Source organism: Phocoena phocoena, chromosome 2 (assembly GCF_963924675.1).
Source record: "Phocoena phocoena chromosome 2, mPhoPho1.1, whole genome shotgun sequence".
Classification (NCBI taxonomy): Eukaryota; Metazoa; Chordata; class Mammalia; order Artiodactyla; family Phocoenidae; genus Phocoena; species Phocoena phocoena.
The window spans coordinates 92,509,269-92,528,309 of NC_089220.1; the positions used below are offsets into that span (position 1 = coordinate 92,509,269).

Sequence of the window (19,041 nt, forward strand, 5' to 3'; positions counted from 1 at the left end):
ACGCACTGACAATGACCACCACCACCCTAACTGGGTCACACCCCAGACCCCAGTCTGTCTCTGTGTAGCTATCCCAAGTATTTTCCCAGGGCTGGTTGGCCCAGATCTCATGCCAATCCATGGTATGGAGTGAGCAGGAGTGGGTGTTTGCCCCATTCAGATTGGGGAGTGCAGTGAGGTGACAGCTGCCAGTGCAAGTCTCTCTCTGTCATGACTGTTGGTGAGACAGCACACGCACACTCCTTGGAGTAGAGCCTGGGCTTCTCCAGCCCTTCCGTCTATCCCAGCAGTTCTCCCAGTAGCCAACAGGGCTTGTCTGCTCTGTGCTGTTCCTGAGGACTGGGACACCCAGATTGTGGCTCGACCTGCTTGCTCCCCCAGGTAAGGGTCCACCAATGCAGAACTTCTTTTCCTTTCAGATTCCTCTCAGGGGTGGGGGTCCCTACCCTATGCCTTTTTTCTGTCCTACCTTGTTACATGAAGATCTTTCCTGCAGCTACGGTATAGGAGTTCTTCTGCCAGTTTCCAGTTAGTTTTCCTTAAGAATTGTCCCATATATATTTTTTGGATGTGTTTGTATGGGGAGGTGAGCTCCACATCTCCTTCTCCGCCACCTTGATCCCTCCTCTGGGAAGCACAATTTGTAATTGCCTGTAAGAGCTCAAAACTTGGACAGAGACTTTAAAAACACATAGTTATCAACTTTAGTCCTGAATATAGAATTTTTCTTTCCAAATAATCTGATAATGTTTATGTAATTCTAAAATTTTACTATTCCCCAGTGCATCACCATCACCCCTCAGGCTTTTTTATCTTCAGGCTCAAAATAATCCCTGGCACTTGAATGACCTCGCAATGGGTATGTGAGTTCATTTGGATCTCACGGGGCCAAAGTATACTGATAAATGTGTTTCTCTCACAGCTGTCCACATTAGTTGTTTATAAACAGCCTTATTTAATTTGAACTGAATTTGCAAACGTGGACCATTCCTAATCTTTCCCATCCCTTAAACATAGGTCAAATTGGTTCATTTTATTCTTGACTCTGATCCTAAGAATGATGTACATTTTCCCTAGGCATGTAAAGGAGAAGAAAAAAAAAATCAGTTAATCAGTGGAACAAAAACTCTCCCCAATGAGTTTCCAATAAAGAGACTAAACATCAAACACCACAAGTGCCAAAATATTTAGTAAAAGTTTGCAAATCTTTCAAAAATGTTACAACACAGTGAAACTAATGACAAATTAGACACTGAAAACTAACATCTAGTTAAGTCTATGCAGGCACGTAGGAGAACAGGGAATATCTAAAAGCATTAACTATGATTAAACCACTGTATTAGGCTCTTTTATATATATCTCATTTGATCCCATTCAGGAAAAGTTATCCCAGACTTGGAAATTGAGGCCAAAAAAAAGGATTGTGTGAGCCATAATATCATGTTAGCCCATTATCCGTCTTACCCAAGGGCCATCTGACTCTTGGGAAATATAACTTTGACTAATAATGCAATAAAGACCAGATTAAGGATTCTGTAAAGTTGAAGTATGATTTATAGAAAATTGATAAGGCATGATGATCATTTATTTTTGTTTTCTGATAGAGAAATTTACCTCCAAGGTTATAGTTACTATATAAAAATACCTCCAAGGTTATTTCCCTTTAGAATACTAACCAGTTTTAGATCTTACTTTGCAATCTCATTTCATCAATGCCTTTTCCACTGATTACTTAAATTCCAATTCTTCACATTTGTTCTTGTATTCTGATTGAGTTAAATAGCACTTAACTCATCATCTATTCACATGAGAATTATGTTTTCAATGATTTAAGAATTTGTGCTTTGACAATCCTCGAACAACCACATGAGGTAGGTAGTATATCCTCATTTTACAGAGGAAGAAACTGAGTCTCAGAGGAAGCACATTACCTGCCCAAGCTTACAGAGGTAAGGAGTGACAGAACTGGAGTTTGAACAAATATGCTTGAATTCTTTTACAGACACTATACTGATGACTCACATATGGACTCAAATTTGGACTGGAACATCTCCAAAAAATCAACCTCATGTGTTTGAATTATAAATATGACAGCTGAATATCAAAACCAACTAACTCTGAATGACCTAAACCTGCATATTTAAATAAGTAATTAAAAAGACTGTTTATTAAATTGTTTGGTTTCAAATCTGAACTTTTAAAAACTGGAAATGTTGAAAATATTTGCACATACATTACATGGAATAGTATCATCAAAGTGTGAAATTCCAGTGCTTTGCTGAGTCCATTAATAGCTCTAGATGAGGCAGAGAAAATAACTACTGAAGTTGTTATAAAAGTCATTGAAAAGTATTTAGAATACTTTCCAGAGTCTCTCTTTGACATTTCATGAACATGTCCCTGAGAATTTTTTGAATAAATTTGACCAAATTGTCAGCCTATTCTACTGTAAAGATGTTCAGTCTACTTTGTCTCTAGACTAGTAGAAAAATGTGGAATACCAACATGTTTTTCTGCTCTTCAGGCATGAAGGTGATTTGTTGTCCTGGCTGAACACACAGGTAGGGATCGAGACTGGACAGTGACAAGCTGCTGTAAGTCTGGAAGCACCTTAGTGTACAATGTGTACCTTTTAAATCTTAAAAGTGTATCTTGGGAATGGCTGATCTTACATATAAGCGTTAATCTGCCACAAAGATGCTTTTCAGCTGGGATATATACCTTGTGAAAGCACCCTTTTATTCACCTGAAGACCCATTCTCTGTATATGCAGATTTACAAGTGTTTCTCCATAAATAAGATTCTAAAGTACAGATCGATTGGTATCTAGGTTGATTAAAAAAAACCTTGTGCTGGTATTGTGAGGGTTTTGTCCACCAACTCATGAATTGGACAGTGACCTCTGACCTGGTTTTCAGTAGCGCACATCTCTATTGGATGGCACTGGCCACTGTCTGACACAGGTTTAGGTTAAGCGAGGCCATCTGGCCCACCCCTAACCCCTGATCTTAAACTCTGGAGCCAGCTAATTTCAGCTCCAGCCGAAGTGAAAAGATAACTGTGGTTCAAATTCATCTTGACTCACAGTTTCACTGTTTTATCCTGGCTAAAGCTGCTTACTGTGTCTGTGGTTTTCTTACATAAATTTTCAATCCAGCTAGTGCTATTATACAGTGTCTTTTCCAACCCTGATGTCGGGGGTGGATATTTAGCTCGCATATTTTTTCCAGATGTGATAAGCTCTCCATAGCCCTCTTGGTGAGCAAAAGCATATCCAGATCTTCTCGAGCTTGATCTCCGAGTCTGAGGCTTTCGGCTACGCAGGGGTCTTGCCTTCTTTTGAGCCTTCTGCCACTGGCGGATCTGGAGACAAAGGAGACCCAGAGTGAGATGAAGCATCCAGAGGATATAGACTCCACACAGTGGGCCACTTTGTGAAGTGAAAGCCTTTTCTGTAAAAACAACATCAATGATAACCAAGTACTCAGCTTCACTGCAAAATCAAGTTTTTCACCTAAAAGCCAAGCAATTTTCTACCCAAAAGATTACACTGGATACTGGTTAGTTTTTATCTCTACTGAGAGACTATTAAGACTATTAAGAAGTGTTAAGACAAATTTCATTATTGTCCCCATCTAATACATCCACCTTAAGTGAACAGGAACATACTTTTGTACAGAAAGATTTTCTAACGTGCACCAGCCAAATACAGTCAGTATAAAAATTTACAGACCCATATGGCCCAAATAAATCTTTCCTCTCTCTTTAGGAGGTTCTCAGGATCCAGTAGTCATTAGTAACTGGACTAAGAGAAAATTTAGAAAATGAGAGTCACAAAATTTCAAACTCTCGTGGTAGGTCAAAGTACCATGGGATTTTCAGTGCTTTGATTTCTTTGGGGGTTTTTTGTGGTCTTTTGAAGAGCTCAACATTGTTTGGGTGGGTTTCTAGCATTTCTTTCATTTCCCTATAACGTTGAGGAGGAAGAGATCCAAGGTTTGGTGCTCAGCACCTTGTTCTTTAGGTCAGCTGATCGATTGCTTGGCTTCTGACTTCCATGTCGGGAGAAAGCCATTAAGCAGAAAATCATGATGTGTATAAACACAGGAAGAAATGAGCATCATCTTCCTTCAGCTCATCCATCATTTTCTGAGTTGACATCAGAATGAGCTCACAGAGCCAAAGGGAAAGGACAAACATAACAGGGGAATCCACGAATCATTTCAGAAGGAATCTCTTGGTACTTTGGCCCCAGAACATGAAGGATTTCATGATAAGGGAATTTCTACCTCAGTTCTTCTCAGCATCACCAGCCTGGTCACTCACCCCCTCAATACTTCCCCCTTCTCAAGACATAGCTACAAATGCATCTCCTCTTTCTCCTTTTCTCATCTATCTGGGTCCTGACCTAATTTGACATTGTGTTGCTTATACTCCTCTTTCCATAAAATACTGAAATATGTTCTGTCAATCCCTTGACTTAGGTATTTCTAGAATCTGTTCTTTCTGTTCTTCTAACTTTATATTTTCCAATCCAGCTATCATGTTGCTGTTCCCTTTCTTAATCTGTTCAGAAAGTAACCTCTCTCCCATGTTTAACAATCTGCTACTATGTTTCTACAGAAATTTAGAGCCCCTTCACCTCATACTTTGCTCGTCTCTCTTTTACTGTACCTTTACTTTCCCCAAGTCAGTAACTTTCCCTCTAGCTTGCCTCTGCCTTGGAGCAAATGTCCAAAATGCTGCCAGCAAGCCTGTTTTTTAAGAGTCAACTTTTAAAAATATCCAATCTCACTTGTAATTTACGACTCCCCACCCACATTCAGTGTAGACAGTTATCTTCATTGGCACTCCCAAGGCTAGTATGTTCAGTTGTGGGCAGTTCCAGCTACTGTGATGTGATGCCGTGCACCTGTAGGTGTTGCTGATGGGAAGTTCATTAGCTCTTCTCTGGACTTCTAATCAGGCAGAGGACATGATTCCAAGAGCAAAGAACCAACCCCTCAAGTACCCAGCGGCACTACAACATACCTGATCACTCAGGGTTGGGAATAAATCCACCTTCAAAAATCTGAATGCCACCACAGGCATAACTGAAGCCACTATCGTTAAGAGAATAACAAGCCAGATGCACTTCTGGGTCAAGGAATGTCGTGCATTTCCTATTATTAAAGAAAAATAAACAAACACTGTGATTATAAATAGAACTGAATTATTGAATTAATTGGTTCTTTGTCTATTCCCATAAGGTCTTTTTTGAAAGGGACTTTTGGACTACCTAGGAGAACCACTGGGTATCTTCCCCAGTATATCATATGCTCAGTGGTGATAAGAGTGCAAGAATGGTAAGATCACTCTTGGGAACTGCTTCATGGCCTGATCACTAGGGGACTGCCAGCCAGAGCCAAGCATTCTCTGATCCAGGCTCAGTCCAGCTTCACTCATGAAGCAGAATTCTCCCATCCAGCCTCAAAATCCCTCAACTACAAAGCAGTCATTATTTTTAAAGGCACATTTACCCTTATGGATTCAAACAAAACTATCATATCAAAACTACACAATGTATGTTCTGGATGCAGGTACAATCGCACATACTGGTCTTCTCAACTGGCTATGCCATAAAAGGTGAGCTGTGTCTACTACAGGGTCAACCTTTTAAATTCAGGCAACAGCCCCCAAAATCCTGCCTCGGAGGGACTTACCAATCTCTCTATCTCATAACTTCACTCGGTTATGAAGTACTCAAGGTTCCAAGGAGATCAAAGATGCTCTTGGGTTTGTGAGAAGAGCATTCTCCACACTGGAAAACCACTGATTCAGCCATTCAATATTCTAGTTCAATGGAGTAGTGAAACTCATTTCCAAGCCTGGAGCCAGTTTTCTTATTTTATACTCACACCTCGTATACTGGGATGTTCGTTTAAACAAAGCAATAAGGGTCAGTAAGGCAGGCAGACAAACTATACGGAAGAGGTCAACCCTACTTATGAACTGTTGTTCCTGTTGGTTTTCTAGGCATATGATACCTCCAATTAATTATCCAGGTTCCCCCTCCCAATGCTATAGTTAACACAATTTTAATGGGCTTTGGGTGTGATGCTTGGCTCCTTATTGGAATGTCTGCATTTTCTCTCTTAGGATAGACTCTGCCTACCAAAGAGCACTTGATTCCATTTGCCTGGGCAGAAACAAACTTGACTCAGTAAATTAAATGTCTTTTTGGACTCCCTGACGCTCAGTACCCCCAGGCATGGCTGGAAAAACAAGCATCACTTTAAAACCACACTCCTGCTTGCTGCTGGCTACTAAGGAAAAAAAATTTTTCTTAAACCTCAATGTTGATTTAAGTTTTGAAAAGTCTCATTGGAACCCAGTAATTAATTCCTGGAATGGCATGTGCTTAGACAGTGGTCCCCACACAAACTACTTTCCCCAGTTGAGGCATTCCAGTCTCATTATGCATGTTCGAATGCTGTCTTAGGACTGGAAGTCTTCTGGTTAATGCACTGAACTTTCAGCTTTGGCAACCAAAAAGAAAAGAAAAAACTTAAAAGTAGTTTAAATGGCTCTCTTTTTCCTAATGTGTTTATTCTTATTCACAACCATCATGTTTATACATGGTTGGAATCTTTTGATAAATAAAGGATTAACATTACATGTTAAGTAAGAGAGGTACAATTTAAAGATTTCCATGTACACACAGAGGAAGGCAAAACTTGAATACAACACTCCTAAGCATATACATGCATTTAAATAGAATTGCAATTTGGAAATGTATAACCCTATAATCGCTCTGGAAATGTATAACCCTATAATGTATAACCTTATAGGGTTATAAATGTATAACCCTGTAATCTTATTTTGCTTTCTACATGAATCAGTCTTCTAAGAATTATTTTTCTCGACTGGATTTCCCAACTAGTGGATGCAAATCTGTCTTGCCTAATCGAGCTCAAGTAGCTTGTCACTATGTATCTCTCTTTTCCACAGTTTGCTGGGATGAACTCAGAAACATCACTGTTACCAACTTATTTCACACACACTAGAGATTTCAAAACTTCTTTAAAAGTCTATTAATAGGGCTTCCCTGGTGGCGCAGTGGTTGAGAGTCCGCCTGCCGACGCAGGGGACATGGGTTCGTGCTCCGGTCCAGGAAGAACCCACATGCCGCGAAGCGGCTGGGCCCGTGAGCCATGGCCGCTGAGCCTGCACATCCGGAGCCTGTGCTCCGCAACGGGAGAGGCCACAGCAGTGAGAGGCCCGCGGACCGCAAAAAAAAAAAAAAAAAAGTCTATTAATAGCCCCACTGTGTAAAGCTCAGTGGCCCTTGCTGGGAATCATTTTGAAATGTGGAGTGCAATGATAGTATACTCCAAAGATAGACCAGACATATACTCTTTGTAGAATCATACAATCTCAGGGGTTTAAGGGATTTTAGGAAGTCTTTTGCTACCCATCTGCTGTTCGATGTCCCCAACCAGTAATCAAGCCACATTTGCTTTAATCACCATCTTCATCATCATCAAGGCTAACATTTACTAAAAAAGTATTATGTACCAGGCTGCATGCTAAGCATTTCATATGCATTATATCATTTAACCCTCACCAATTTGCTATAAAAGTAGGAACTATTAACATCCCCAAGTTTAGAACTGAAGACATTAAGGCATGAAAACGAAAAGAAACTTGCCTAAGGTCACACAGCTTATAAGTGGCAGAGATGACACTTGAACACTGGCCGTCTAACTACAGAGACTATTCTTGGTGCCACTCATGGACTATGTCCAGCAATTTTTAAAAGGCTCTAAATTATACATTATTTCTCTTCTAATTGCAAATAAGTTCCACAGGTAAACTTAGGCAGAAATGTCGGTGATAATGTGGCATAAAAGGGAAAGCCTGGCATTTCTTTCTCTTCCCTCTATCATACATGAACTTCACAGGTTTTCAGGTATCCCTGATCTATATGTGCTATGCCTGTTATTTGGAAAGGGACAGTCTACTGCATCTGGGCTGTTAGGAACCTGTAAGCAGCTATCTCAGTGATTCTGCATCTAGTAGGGACAGCAAAACCTAATCTTTTGGAGCTCACTTCAAGCCTGTAAGCCCTCAGATGTCTGGCTCAATCAATTCCTAGAGACAGAATTATTGGTCATCCCTAATCTCACCAAAGAAAATAAATTACAAAGACAAATAAACGACAACTTGACACTAGGCCCCGGCAAATAGTGGGACTCACTTACCAACAAATGGAAACTGCCTTGGGAAGATGCCAAAGAGGCCATTACTGTGCATGGTAAGTAAAATGGAGAAATAAGTGGCAATGCTGCCCCAGACGAAGACATGATTAATGATAGTCCAGTAACTGGTATCCAAGGCTATCTGTAAAGTCAAACACAAAGGGGAGACTGTTGAGGATTAAAAGAGCATCATTTTACTAAGTAATGTTTCCTCAGAACTGTTCTGTGAGAAGACAGTGGCACATGTCTAGTTTCCAGCCAACCATAGGCCTTACCACTTTCTGCACAACACAGGGGACTAATGTGCCATTCCTGGTAGACAACTGACTTTAGGACATATATCTGCAAGCCATTATATCTAGCAACGTTGAATCAAAAATCAGGAAATAAAATGTTAAACTTCTTTTAAGTGAGAAATAAGAAAGCAGAATGGTTTCTAATTTCAAAGCTACTTTCCAAATTGCCCTCACAATTTTTCTATTGGAAAACTATTTTTCATCGCCAGCAAGTGCAACATTTAAAAATCTGTACATAGGGCTTCCCTGGTAGCACAGTGGTTAAGAATCCACCTGCCAATGCAGGGGACACGGGTTCGAGCCCTGGGCTGGGAAGATCCCACATGCCGCGGAGCAACTAAGCCTGTGCGCCACAACTACTGAGCCTGCGCTCTACAGCCCGTGAGCCACAACTACTGAGCCCATGAGCCACAACTGCTGAAGCCCGTGCACCTAGAGCCCGTGCTCCGCCATAAGAGAAGCCACCACAATGAGAAGCCCGTGCACTGCAAGGAAGAGTAGCCCCCTCTCACCGCAACTAGAGAAAGCCCACACGCAGCAATGAAGACCCAATGCAGCCCCCAAAATAAATAAATTAATAAATTTTAAAAAAACTAAAAAAAAATATCTGTACATAGATTTTCATATGACCATTTTGATACAGGTATAATCCTTACATCAATATTCTAATTCATTTTGGTTATCATTTCTCTTAAGTTATTCAAATAATAACAAAGAAAAATCCTTAATCCACTTAAGGCATAAAATTCAGAAGCTGGGGTTCATGGTGATCTGGGAACATGCTCACAAGCCCTTCTCCCTTCCAATAAATTATTATGGCAGTAGAGCTGCAAAACGGTAACCTGTTATGGGGAAACCAAGACAGCCACTGGTGAATATGAACACTTGAGTTCTCAGAGAAAAAAAAGTAGGTTCTAGCATCCTTATTTGCATATCAGAGGCACCAAATGGTCCAAGTGAAGGTTTGCATTTCTAGCACACTCTGATGCAAGGCCAGATTTACTGCCTGCCTGAGGGGGCTCTACCTACATAGTAAACAGATTCCTCTCTGCACATGGAGACATACTTCCCCTTCCCACATGACGTTTACCGGCCTTTAAAATGATGCCCCATAAAAAAAATGCTAAGACCAATCACAAGCACTGAAATTGAAACTGTGATTAAAAATCATCCAAGAAAGCCCAGGACCAGATGGCTTCACAGGCGAATTCTATCAAACATTTAGAGAAGAGCTAACACCTATCCTTATCAAACTCTTCCAAAATATAGCAGAGGGAGGAAAACTCCCAAACTCATTCTATGAGGCCACCATCACCTTGATACCAAAACCAGACAGGGATGTCACAGAGAAAGAAAACTACAGGCCAATATCACTGATGAACATAGATGCAAAAATCCTCAACAAAATACTAGCAAACAGAATCCAACAGGACATTAAAAGGATCATACACCATGATCAAGTGGGGTTTATTCCAGGAATGCAAGGATTCTTCAATATATGCAAATCAATCAATGTGATACACCATATTAACAAATTGAAGGAGAAAAACCATATGATCATCTCAATAGATGCAGAGAAAGCTTTTGACAAAATTCAACACCCATTTATGATAAAAACCCTGCAGAAAGTAGGCATAGAGGGAACTTTCCTCAACATAATAAAGGCCATATATGACAAACCTACAGCCAACATCATCCTCAATGGTGAAAAACTGAAACCATTTCCACTAAGATCAGGAACAAGACAAGGTTGCCCACTCTCACCACTCTTATTCAACATAGTTTTGGAAGTTTTAGCCACAGCAATCAGAGAAGAAAAGGAAATAAAAGGAATCTAAATTGGAAAAGAAGTAAAGCTGTCACTGTTTGCAGATGACATGATACTATACATAGAGAATCCTAAAGATGCTACCAGAAAACTACTAGAGCTAATCAATGAATTTGGTAAAGTAGCAGGATACAAATTTAATGCACAGAAATCTCTGGCATTCCTATAAAATAATGATGAAAAATCTGAAAGTGAAATCAAGAAAACAATCCCATTTACCACTGCAACAAAAAGAATAAAATATCTAGGAATAAACCTACCTAAGGAGACAAAAGACTTGTAAGCAGAAAATTATAAGACACTGATGAAAGAAATTAAAGATGATACAAATAGATGGAGAGATATACCATGCCATGTCTTGGACTGGAAGAATCAACATTGTGAAAATGACTCTACTACCCAAAGCAATCTACAGATTCAATGCAATCCCTATCAAACTACCACTGGCATTTTTCACAGAACTAGAACAAAACATTTCACAATTTGTATGGAAACACAAAAGACCCCGAATAGCCAAAGCAATCTTGAGAACGAAAAATGGAGCTGGAGGAATCAGGCTCCCTGACTTCAGACTATACTACAAAGCTACAGTAATCAAGACAGTATGGTACTGGCACAAAAACAGAAAGATAGATCAGTGGAACAGGATAGAAAGCCCAGAGATAAACCCACGCACATATGGTCACCTTATCTTTGATAAAGGAGGCAGGAATGTACAATGGAGAAAGAACAGCCTCTTCAATAAGTGGTGCTGGGTAAACTGGACAGGTACTTGTAAAGGTATGAGATTAGATCACTCCCTAACACCATACACAAAAATAAGCTCAAAATGGATGAAAGACCTAAATGTAAGGCCAGAAACTATCAAACTCTTTGAAGAAAACATAGGCAGAACACTCTATGACATAAATCACAGCAAGATCCTTTTTGACCCACCTCCTAGAGAAATGGAAATAAAAACAAAAATAAACAAATGGGACCTAATAAAACTTCAAAGCTTTTGAACAGCAAAGGAAACCATAAACAAGACCAAAAGACAACCCTCAGAATGGGAGAAAATATTTGCAAATGAAGCAACTGAAAAAGGATTAATCTCCAAAATTTATAAGCAGCTCATGCAGCTCAATTACAAAAAAATAAACAACCCAATCCAAAAATGGGCAGAAGACCTAAATAGACATTTCTCCAAAGAAGATATACAGAATGCCAACAAACACATGAAAGAATGCTCAACATCATTAATCATTAGAGAAATGCAAATCAAAACTACAATGAGATATCATCTCACACTGGTCAGAATGGCCATCATCAAAAAATCTAGAAACAATAAATGCTGGAGAGGGTGTGGAGAAAACAGAACACTCTTGCACTGCTGGTGGGAATGTGAATTGGTACAGCCACTATGGAGAACAGTATGGAGGTTCCTTAAAAAACTACAAATAGAACTACCATATGACCCAGCAATCCCACTACTGGGCATATACCCTGAGAAAACCATAATTCAAAAAGAGTCATGTTCCAAAATGTTCATTGCAGCTCTATTTACAATAGCCCCGAGATGGAAACAACCTAAGTGTCCATCATCGGATGAATGGATAAAGAAGATGTGGCACATATATACAATGGAATATTACTCAGCCATGAAAAGAAACAAAATTGAGCTATTTGTAATGAGGTGGATAGACCTAGAGTGTGTCATACAGAGTGAAGAAGTCAGAAAGAGAAAGACAAATACTGTATGCTAACACATATATGTGGAATTTAAGAAAAAAAAATGTCATGAAGAAGCTAGGGGTAAGACAGGAAAAAAGACACAGACCTACTAGAGAATGGACTTGAGGATATGGGGAGGGGGAAGGGTAAGCTGTGACAAAGCGAGAGAGAGGCATGGATATATATATATTAACAAACGTAAGGTAGATAGCTAGTGGGAAGCAGCCGCATAGCACAGGGAGATCAGCTCGGTGCTTTGTGACCACCTGGAGGGGTGGGATAGGGAGGGTGGGAGGGAAGAGACGCAAGAGGGAAGAGATATGGGAACATATGTATATGTATAACTGATTCACTTTGTTAAAAAGCAGAAACAAACAAAAAAGAATGCTGGCAGCCATGATGAAACTGCAGGGGTGCTAAAGGGACAGCCTTTACTATCCTCAAGAGGCCTAAGAACAGAAAGCCCTGCTTTCCATGCCTCAGCAAAGAGATGCTGGTTTTCCAGTTCATTTGTTGAGACATTAGACCAAAATCTGCAGCTGTACCTTTCACCACCTGTCAGTTCATCACCATTAAGAGACACCAGTAGCCTGACCTGTGTGGGTATGAGTAGGCCAAGAAAAATCACAACCAATTTAAGAGGATGCAATTGAAAAAAAAACAAGAACAGGTGGCTCCTGTTGAGGCAGAACTAATGGGAAAGACAGACAAGCACTATAACAAAAACAAAAAAAGTAATAAGAACTCTTAAGGAGATGCAGTTAGATCACAGAAAAAAATTCTGGAAGACATAAAAGCATTATTTCTGAATTTAAAAATTCAGTAGAGAAACCAAACAATAATAGTCACTGATGAGAACTGAATTAATATTCTGGGAAAAACGACTGGAAACAATATTTCATAACAGGGCAAAAACTTGAAGAAATGGGAACCAGGTGCAAAAAGATATGAGACATGGAAGGCAAATCCACAGACGTCAGATCCAGGGGACCAATATAAGAAATAATGGCATCGTAGAAAGAGGAAAAGGAAGAAAGAGAGAAGTAGCAATCAAAGAAATGACAGAGAAAACTGCTCTGGGATAATAAACAGCAAAGATTTTCAGATTGGGAGGGTACTGTAAATTCTAGGAAAATCAGTGAAAGAAGTTATGTTCTGGTGACATCTGTGAAGTCGAAGGATAAAGAACATAAGCTTCTACACACAGAAGATATTATTTACAAAGGAAAGAGAATCAACTTAATATCAAACTGCTACACTGAAATGGATGTAGTGGAAAATCATTTACAAAGTTCCTGAAGAAAAATGCTCTGATTTAAGAATCTTATGCCCATCCAATATATCATTTAGTAAAGATAAAGAAAGATTTGAACTCAAAAGTATAACATCTATGTACCCCTTCTGCAGAAATTACTCAAGCTTAGACAGAGAGGAAAGGATGTTAATGCCGCTCTCAAAATGAGCTTATTATTCACAAAATTCCTGAAACTTATTCTGTGTGTTAAGGACAGCAGTGTCTGACTGAAGCCGTGATTTCATGATGGATGCCTTAGCTGTGTCAGAGGCTTCCAAGTCACTCCATTATCTCCTCCTCTGCTACAGAATTGAACACAGGGGAACTAGGCGTGGAGAGTTCACAAAGCACCCATATGCTTTACTTAGTTGTGAAACAGACAAACAGAACTCCTCTTTGAGTGGAGAAATATGGTTCTGATTTTGGATGCTACCTGTCTGACTGAATTTTGGACTTCCAAGATGTCAAGGGTTAGATGGCTTTGGTTTGAACTTAATGATACTCACTTAGATGGACCAAGGCATGGCAGAGATGCCTTTTAAGAGCAGTATATTTACATCTGATTCATTCAATCTATTAAACATTTATTGAGTCATGAAGAGAAAGTCTGGGGTTTAACAAGATCTTTCACTGGATATAAGAGGCTAAGATTTGTAAAAGACATTGTTTATAGGATAGAAAAAGGACTCACCACAGGCAATTCAAACTCCATAAAAATTAAGCCCTTGATTTATACTTTCCCCTTCAAAAAAACACCCCCCAAAAAAAACCACACACAAAAAAAGACAAAAAACAGAGGTCACATGGCTTAACGTATCCACCCAGAGGTACAGACGTTAATGGATTGGAAAGCTTTTGTAAATTCTAACTCAATACCTAATGGTATTGTCCACCATTTGCATAAAAGAGGAAATAGAAACAAACTCAAGATGCCTGATGAAGATCAATGGATCATCAAGAATCATTCTTACCAGATGGGAATGTAAATTGGTGCAGCCACTATGAAAAACATTATGGAGGTTCCTCAAAAAATTAAAACTAGCGTTGTCATTATAATCCAGCAATCCCACTCCTGGGCACGTATCTGGACAAAACTGTAATTTGAAAAGATACAGGTACCCCAGTGTTAATAGCAGCACTGTTTACAATAGCCAGGTCATGGAAGCAAGTGTCCATCAACACCAAGTATCCATTGACAGATGAACGAATAAAGAAGATGTGTGTGTGTGTGTGTGTGTGTGTTTGTGTGTGTGTGTGTATACACCCCCACAGTGAAATACTACTCAGTCATTAAAAAGAATGAAATAATGCCATTTCTAGCAACATGGATGGACCTAGAGATGATCATACTAAGTGAAGTAAGTCAGAAAGAGAAAGACAAATACCATATGCTATCACTATATGTCAAATCTAAAATATGACACAAATAAACTTATTTACAAAACAGACTCACAGACATAGAGATCAGACTTGTGGTTGCCAAGGAGGAGGGGGGTTGGGAGAGGGATGGATTAGGAGTTTGGGATTAGCAGATGCAAACGACAGTAAGTCCCCTACATACGAACCTTCAAGTTGCGAACTTTCAAAGATGCAAACGTGCGTTCACAAGTCCAATCACATAAGTTAGTTCACGTGTCTGGCGTACATTGTCACGTGTGTGCATCCTCTACAAGTGGTTGTGCTTTTGTGTACTTTACAGTACTGTATAGAGCACAGTAGTACAGTATCTTTATTTCAAGCTAGATCTGCAAGAGGACGACTTCACTGAACTCCTTGCTGTGCAACACGAGGAGCTGACTAATGAAGACCTGATGGAATTGGAGGCCCAGAGAAAGGATTAAGAGAGACAAGAGGGAGAAGAAGTAACTGAAGAACCGAAGAGATTCACGATGCAGGAAATGGCAAGGGGTTGTTTTTTATTTGAGGAGGCACTGTTAGTTTTTGAGGCACAGGACCCAAATGTAGAATGGTACGTGAAGGTTGCAGCGGCCATTCAGAATGCAATCCAGTGCTACCATGTCATCTATGACTAGAAAAAAAGAGCTACTACCCAGACATCACTGGATCGTTTCTTCAAGAGGGTAGATAGATTGAATCCAGCAAGCAACCAGAACCTGTGCCATCAACGTCAGGCATGAGTGAAATTGCAGCTTGTCCTCTGTCTCCTATTGCTGACGATCCTTCAGCTCTACCATCTCCCACCTCCTCTCCCTCCTCGAGTCAGTAACTCTTCTCACCTGTTCACTCGATGCCAGCCCCTGGATGCCAGCTGTTGTACTGTACTACTGTACTTTTCAAGGTACCGTATTATAAGATTTAAAATGTTTTCCTTATTTTTGTGTTTGTTTTTTATGTATTATTTGTGTGAAAAGTATTATAAACCTAATACAGTACAGTACTATATAGCCGATTGTGTTAGTTGGGTATCTAGGCTAACTTTGTTGGACCTAGGAACAAATTGGACTTACGAACCGAACGCACTCTTGGAACAGAACTCGTTTGTATGTAGGGGACTTACTGTATTATATACAGAATGAATAAAGAACAAGGTCCTACTGTATAGCACAGGAAACTACATTCAATATCCTGTGATAAACCATAATGGAAAAGAATATGATATGTATGTGTATAACTGATTCACTTTGTTATAAAGCAGAAACTAACACACCATTGTAAGGCAATTATACTCCAATAAAGATGCTAAAAAAAAGTATGAAAAAGAATATATTTATGTATAACAGAATCACTTTGCTGTATACCAGAAACACAACATTGTAAATCAACTATGCTTCAATAAAATGAATTTTTAAAAAATCATTCCTACCAGGAAAACTTCTATGAATTTGAGATTCAGATGTGCCACATACATAGCATTGAACTTCTTGATAATTCCACAGAAATGTACTGCCAAGTAAACGTTATATCTCACTTTGAAACCTGGAAGTTACTAAGTCTTATAGAAGTCATGGGAAAGTTTCTGTTATCATTGGAAAAATTTTCTTCCAAGAAGACAGCACAAGGAGGAAGTAGTAGTATAATCATTTCTCTTCACATACAACACGCAGTCCCAAGAAGTGATTGATTCATTGTGAGGTTTCCACTAACATGGAGGTTATAGACATCCAATGCTAATCTCCTACATCTGGAAATTTATGTTAAAACTTCCTGCTTTTATCTCAAAATGTGTAGTTAAAAAGAAAACCCCAGTATTCCTTTAAAATTACTGTCAACAAATGAAACAGAATTTTAAAAGGTGTAAGGACATCAAGTTAAGATATTTTCACCAGTAGGTTACCTGCACACTGACCACAATGACCAAAGACGTGGCCATGGTCACTGCAAAAGACTGGTAGTCTGCAATGTGCTGTCCATCTTCTCCAGCCACGTTGTAAAAGGCCCCATATGGGATGAAGAAAAGGGCTAATGAGGTGTAGATTCCATGTGCCACGCAGATGAAAAATTTATGCTTGTTAAAAAGTAGATTCAGCTGTCCAGGTTTGTAGAGCTGGGGACAATCCATGCTATTCTGGTCATTAACATCCTGTCAATAGAGAGTTACTTCAGTGGAAGAGGTTTGAGAATTTAGAGATACCCTGAATTTCCTATCTCCAGAAACAGCACACGCATATCTAAGCACGCCCTAATACACACTACTCATTATTTTGTTTTCATTCCCACAGTAACCCAAAGGATAATAAAATGATCCCTATTTTATATAGGGAAATTGAGTCTCCAAGAGAGATTCATGAGAGGCCACACAGCTCTTATGGCAGAACCAGAACTTGATTGCACGCAGATACTTGGCTTCAAATTGAAGTTTCTTTCCTGTACTCTCCTGCAGCTGCATTCATGCTCCCAGAATTCTAGTACATCCCCTGCAGCCAGTGGGCCCCAGGGGTTAATTGCCAACGCAGTGAGTGGTAGTGACCAGGGGATGTCAGCAGAGAGCTGCAGAGTCAGAATTGGCCAACCAGAGTTCCCAACTTTGGGGGAAGCGTGAGCAGGAGAAAGGGAACTGGGAAAGGGGGAACTGAATGTGGGACTCCAGGTGGAAGGGAGCTGAGCCTGAAGAGGTGAGTGTTCTACCCAGGGAGGATTCCACGGGCAGTTACCAGGTGTTCAGGACAAAGAATTTAGACGGAATGAGAAGGCGTCACGTCTGGGCCCAACAGAGTCCTGGGAGAAACTAAAGCTGTGCTTCTCAAACTTCATGTACACACTAATAACCTGGGGTACAGATTATAATTCAGTAGGTTTGGGGTGGGGCCTGAGACTGCATTTCCAACAAGCTCCAAAGCAATGCTGATGACCACACTGTGAGCACCCCAGCCGAACACCCCAGCCAAAAAGTATGGCAAGGACTGACCACTGGCAACATCACAGGGTCATGGGTAAGGTGAAGCAGGCAAAGAGGGAGCAACAACAGGCATGAACTCTGGGAGCAGACCAAGTTCCCCTTCCTGCTTGTGGGATGACCCAAGGCCTTGCCAAATGGAGTCCCATGAAGAACATTGATGTAGTCTCTTTGAGAAGTCCAGTTTTGAGATGCTAGTGGGTGCTTCTTTCCCCAGTCCAGTGACTGATAAGGTTATATACACAGGCTTTGAAGCCAGACAACCCTGATTCAAACCCCAGCTCTGCTGTTTAGCAGGGGTGTAGTCTTGGACCTGTCACTTCAGCTGTGTGAGCCTCAGTTTCCTCATCTCCAGGAGTATAAACGACAGCATCTCCCTCACAGGATCACTGTCATGATGAAATGGGTACATATTCAGCAGAGCTCTTACCACAGTTCTTGTAATTAAAAAACAGATGCTTCTATAAAGAATACCAAAAGAATGATGATAGTAATAGTAACAACAGTAATAGTGTTGCAATCTCAGAGTCAAGTGGCCTATTGCTAGGTTGAGTTCTGTCACATATTGGCCATGTGACTTGAGGAAAGTAACCTGAACTTCTGAGTTTTGGTTTCCTCCTTATAAAATGAGCAGACCCACAGACGGTCACTGAGGCCTTCCAGCATAACATCCCATGATCTGGAGATCAGTTTAAGCGCCAGAGTTGACAAAGCAGGACAGGATAGGGGTATACACTCAACTTGATGGCAATAAGGGGCCTTATTATACACACAGTTGACCCTTGAACAACATGGGTTTGAAGTGAGCAGGTTCACTTCCACACAGAATTTTTCAATAAATATGTACTACGTGGGCTTCCCTGGTGGCGCAGTGGTTGAGAGTCTGCCTGCCAAGGCAGGGGACACGGGTTCAAGCCCTGGTCTGGGAAGATCCCACGTGCCACGGAGCAGCTGGGCCCGTGAGCTACAAATACTGAGCTCTGCGCGTCTGGAGCCTGTGCTCCGCAGCAAGAGAGGCCGCGACAGTGAGAGGCCCGCGCACCGCGATGAAGAGTGGCCCCCGCTTGCCACAACTAGAGAAAGCCCTCACACAGAAACGAAGACCCAACACAGCCAAAAATAAATAAATGAATAAATAAATTTATAAAAAAAAAAAAATATGTACTACGTGATCCACTGTTGGTTGAAACTGCAGATGCAGAACCGTGGATGTGGAGGGCCAACTGTATAACTACAGGAGGATTTTTGACTGCATGGGGAGGGGGCCCAAGGTGAGGGGGACCCCTAACCCTTCTCTTGTTTCAAGGACCAACTGT

The 19,041-nt window shown here is 40.5% G+C and overlaps 1 protein-coding gene across 1 annotated transcript in view; it reads right to left on the reverse strand.

Annotated features, from left to right (window-relative positions):
- Window positions 1-3,081: 3,081 nt before the first annotated feature.
- ATP8B4 (ATPase phospholipid transporting 8B4 (putative)) overlaps window positions 3,082-19,041 on the reverse strand; it is a 180,134-nt gene continuing 164,174 nt past the window's right edge. Inside the window, exons 23-26 of the mRNA XM_065871723.1 lie at window positions 16,667-16,912; window positions 8,244-8,382; window positions 5,032-5,162; window positions 3,082-3,363 (exon numbers count right to left, since the gene is read on the reverse strand). Of these exons, the coding sequence (XP_065727795.1) occupies window positions 3,082-3,363; window positions 5,032-5,162; window positions 8,244-8,382; window positions 16,667-16,912 (798 nt within the window). The remainder of the gene's footprint in view (window positions 3,364-5,031; window positions 5,163-8,243; window positions 8,383-16,666; window positions 16,913-19,041) is intronic.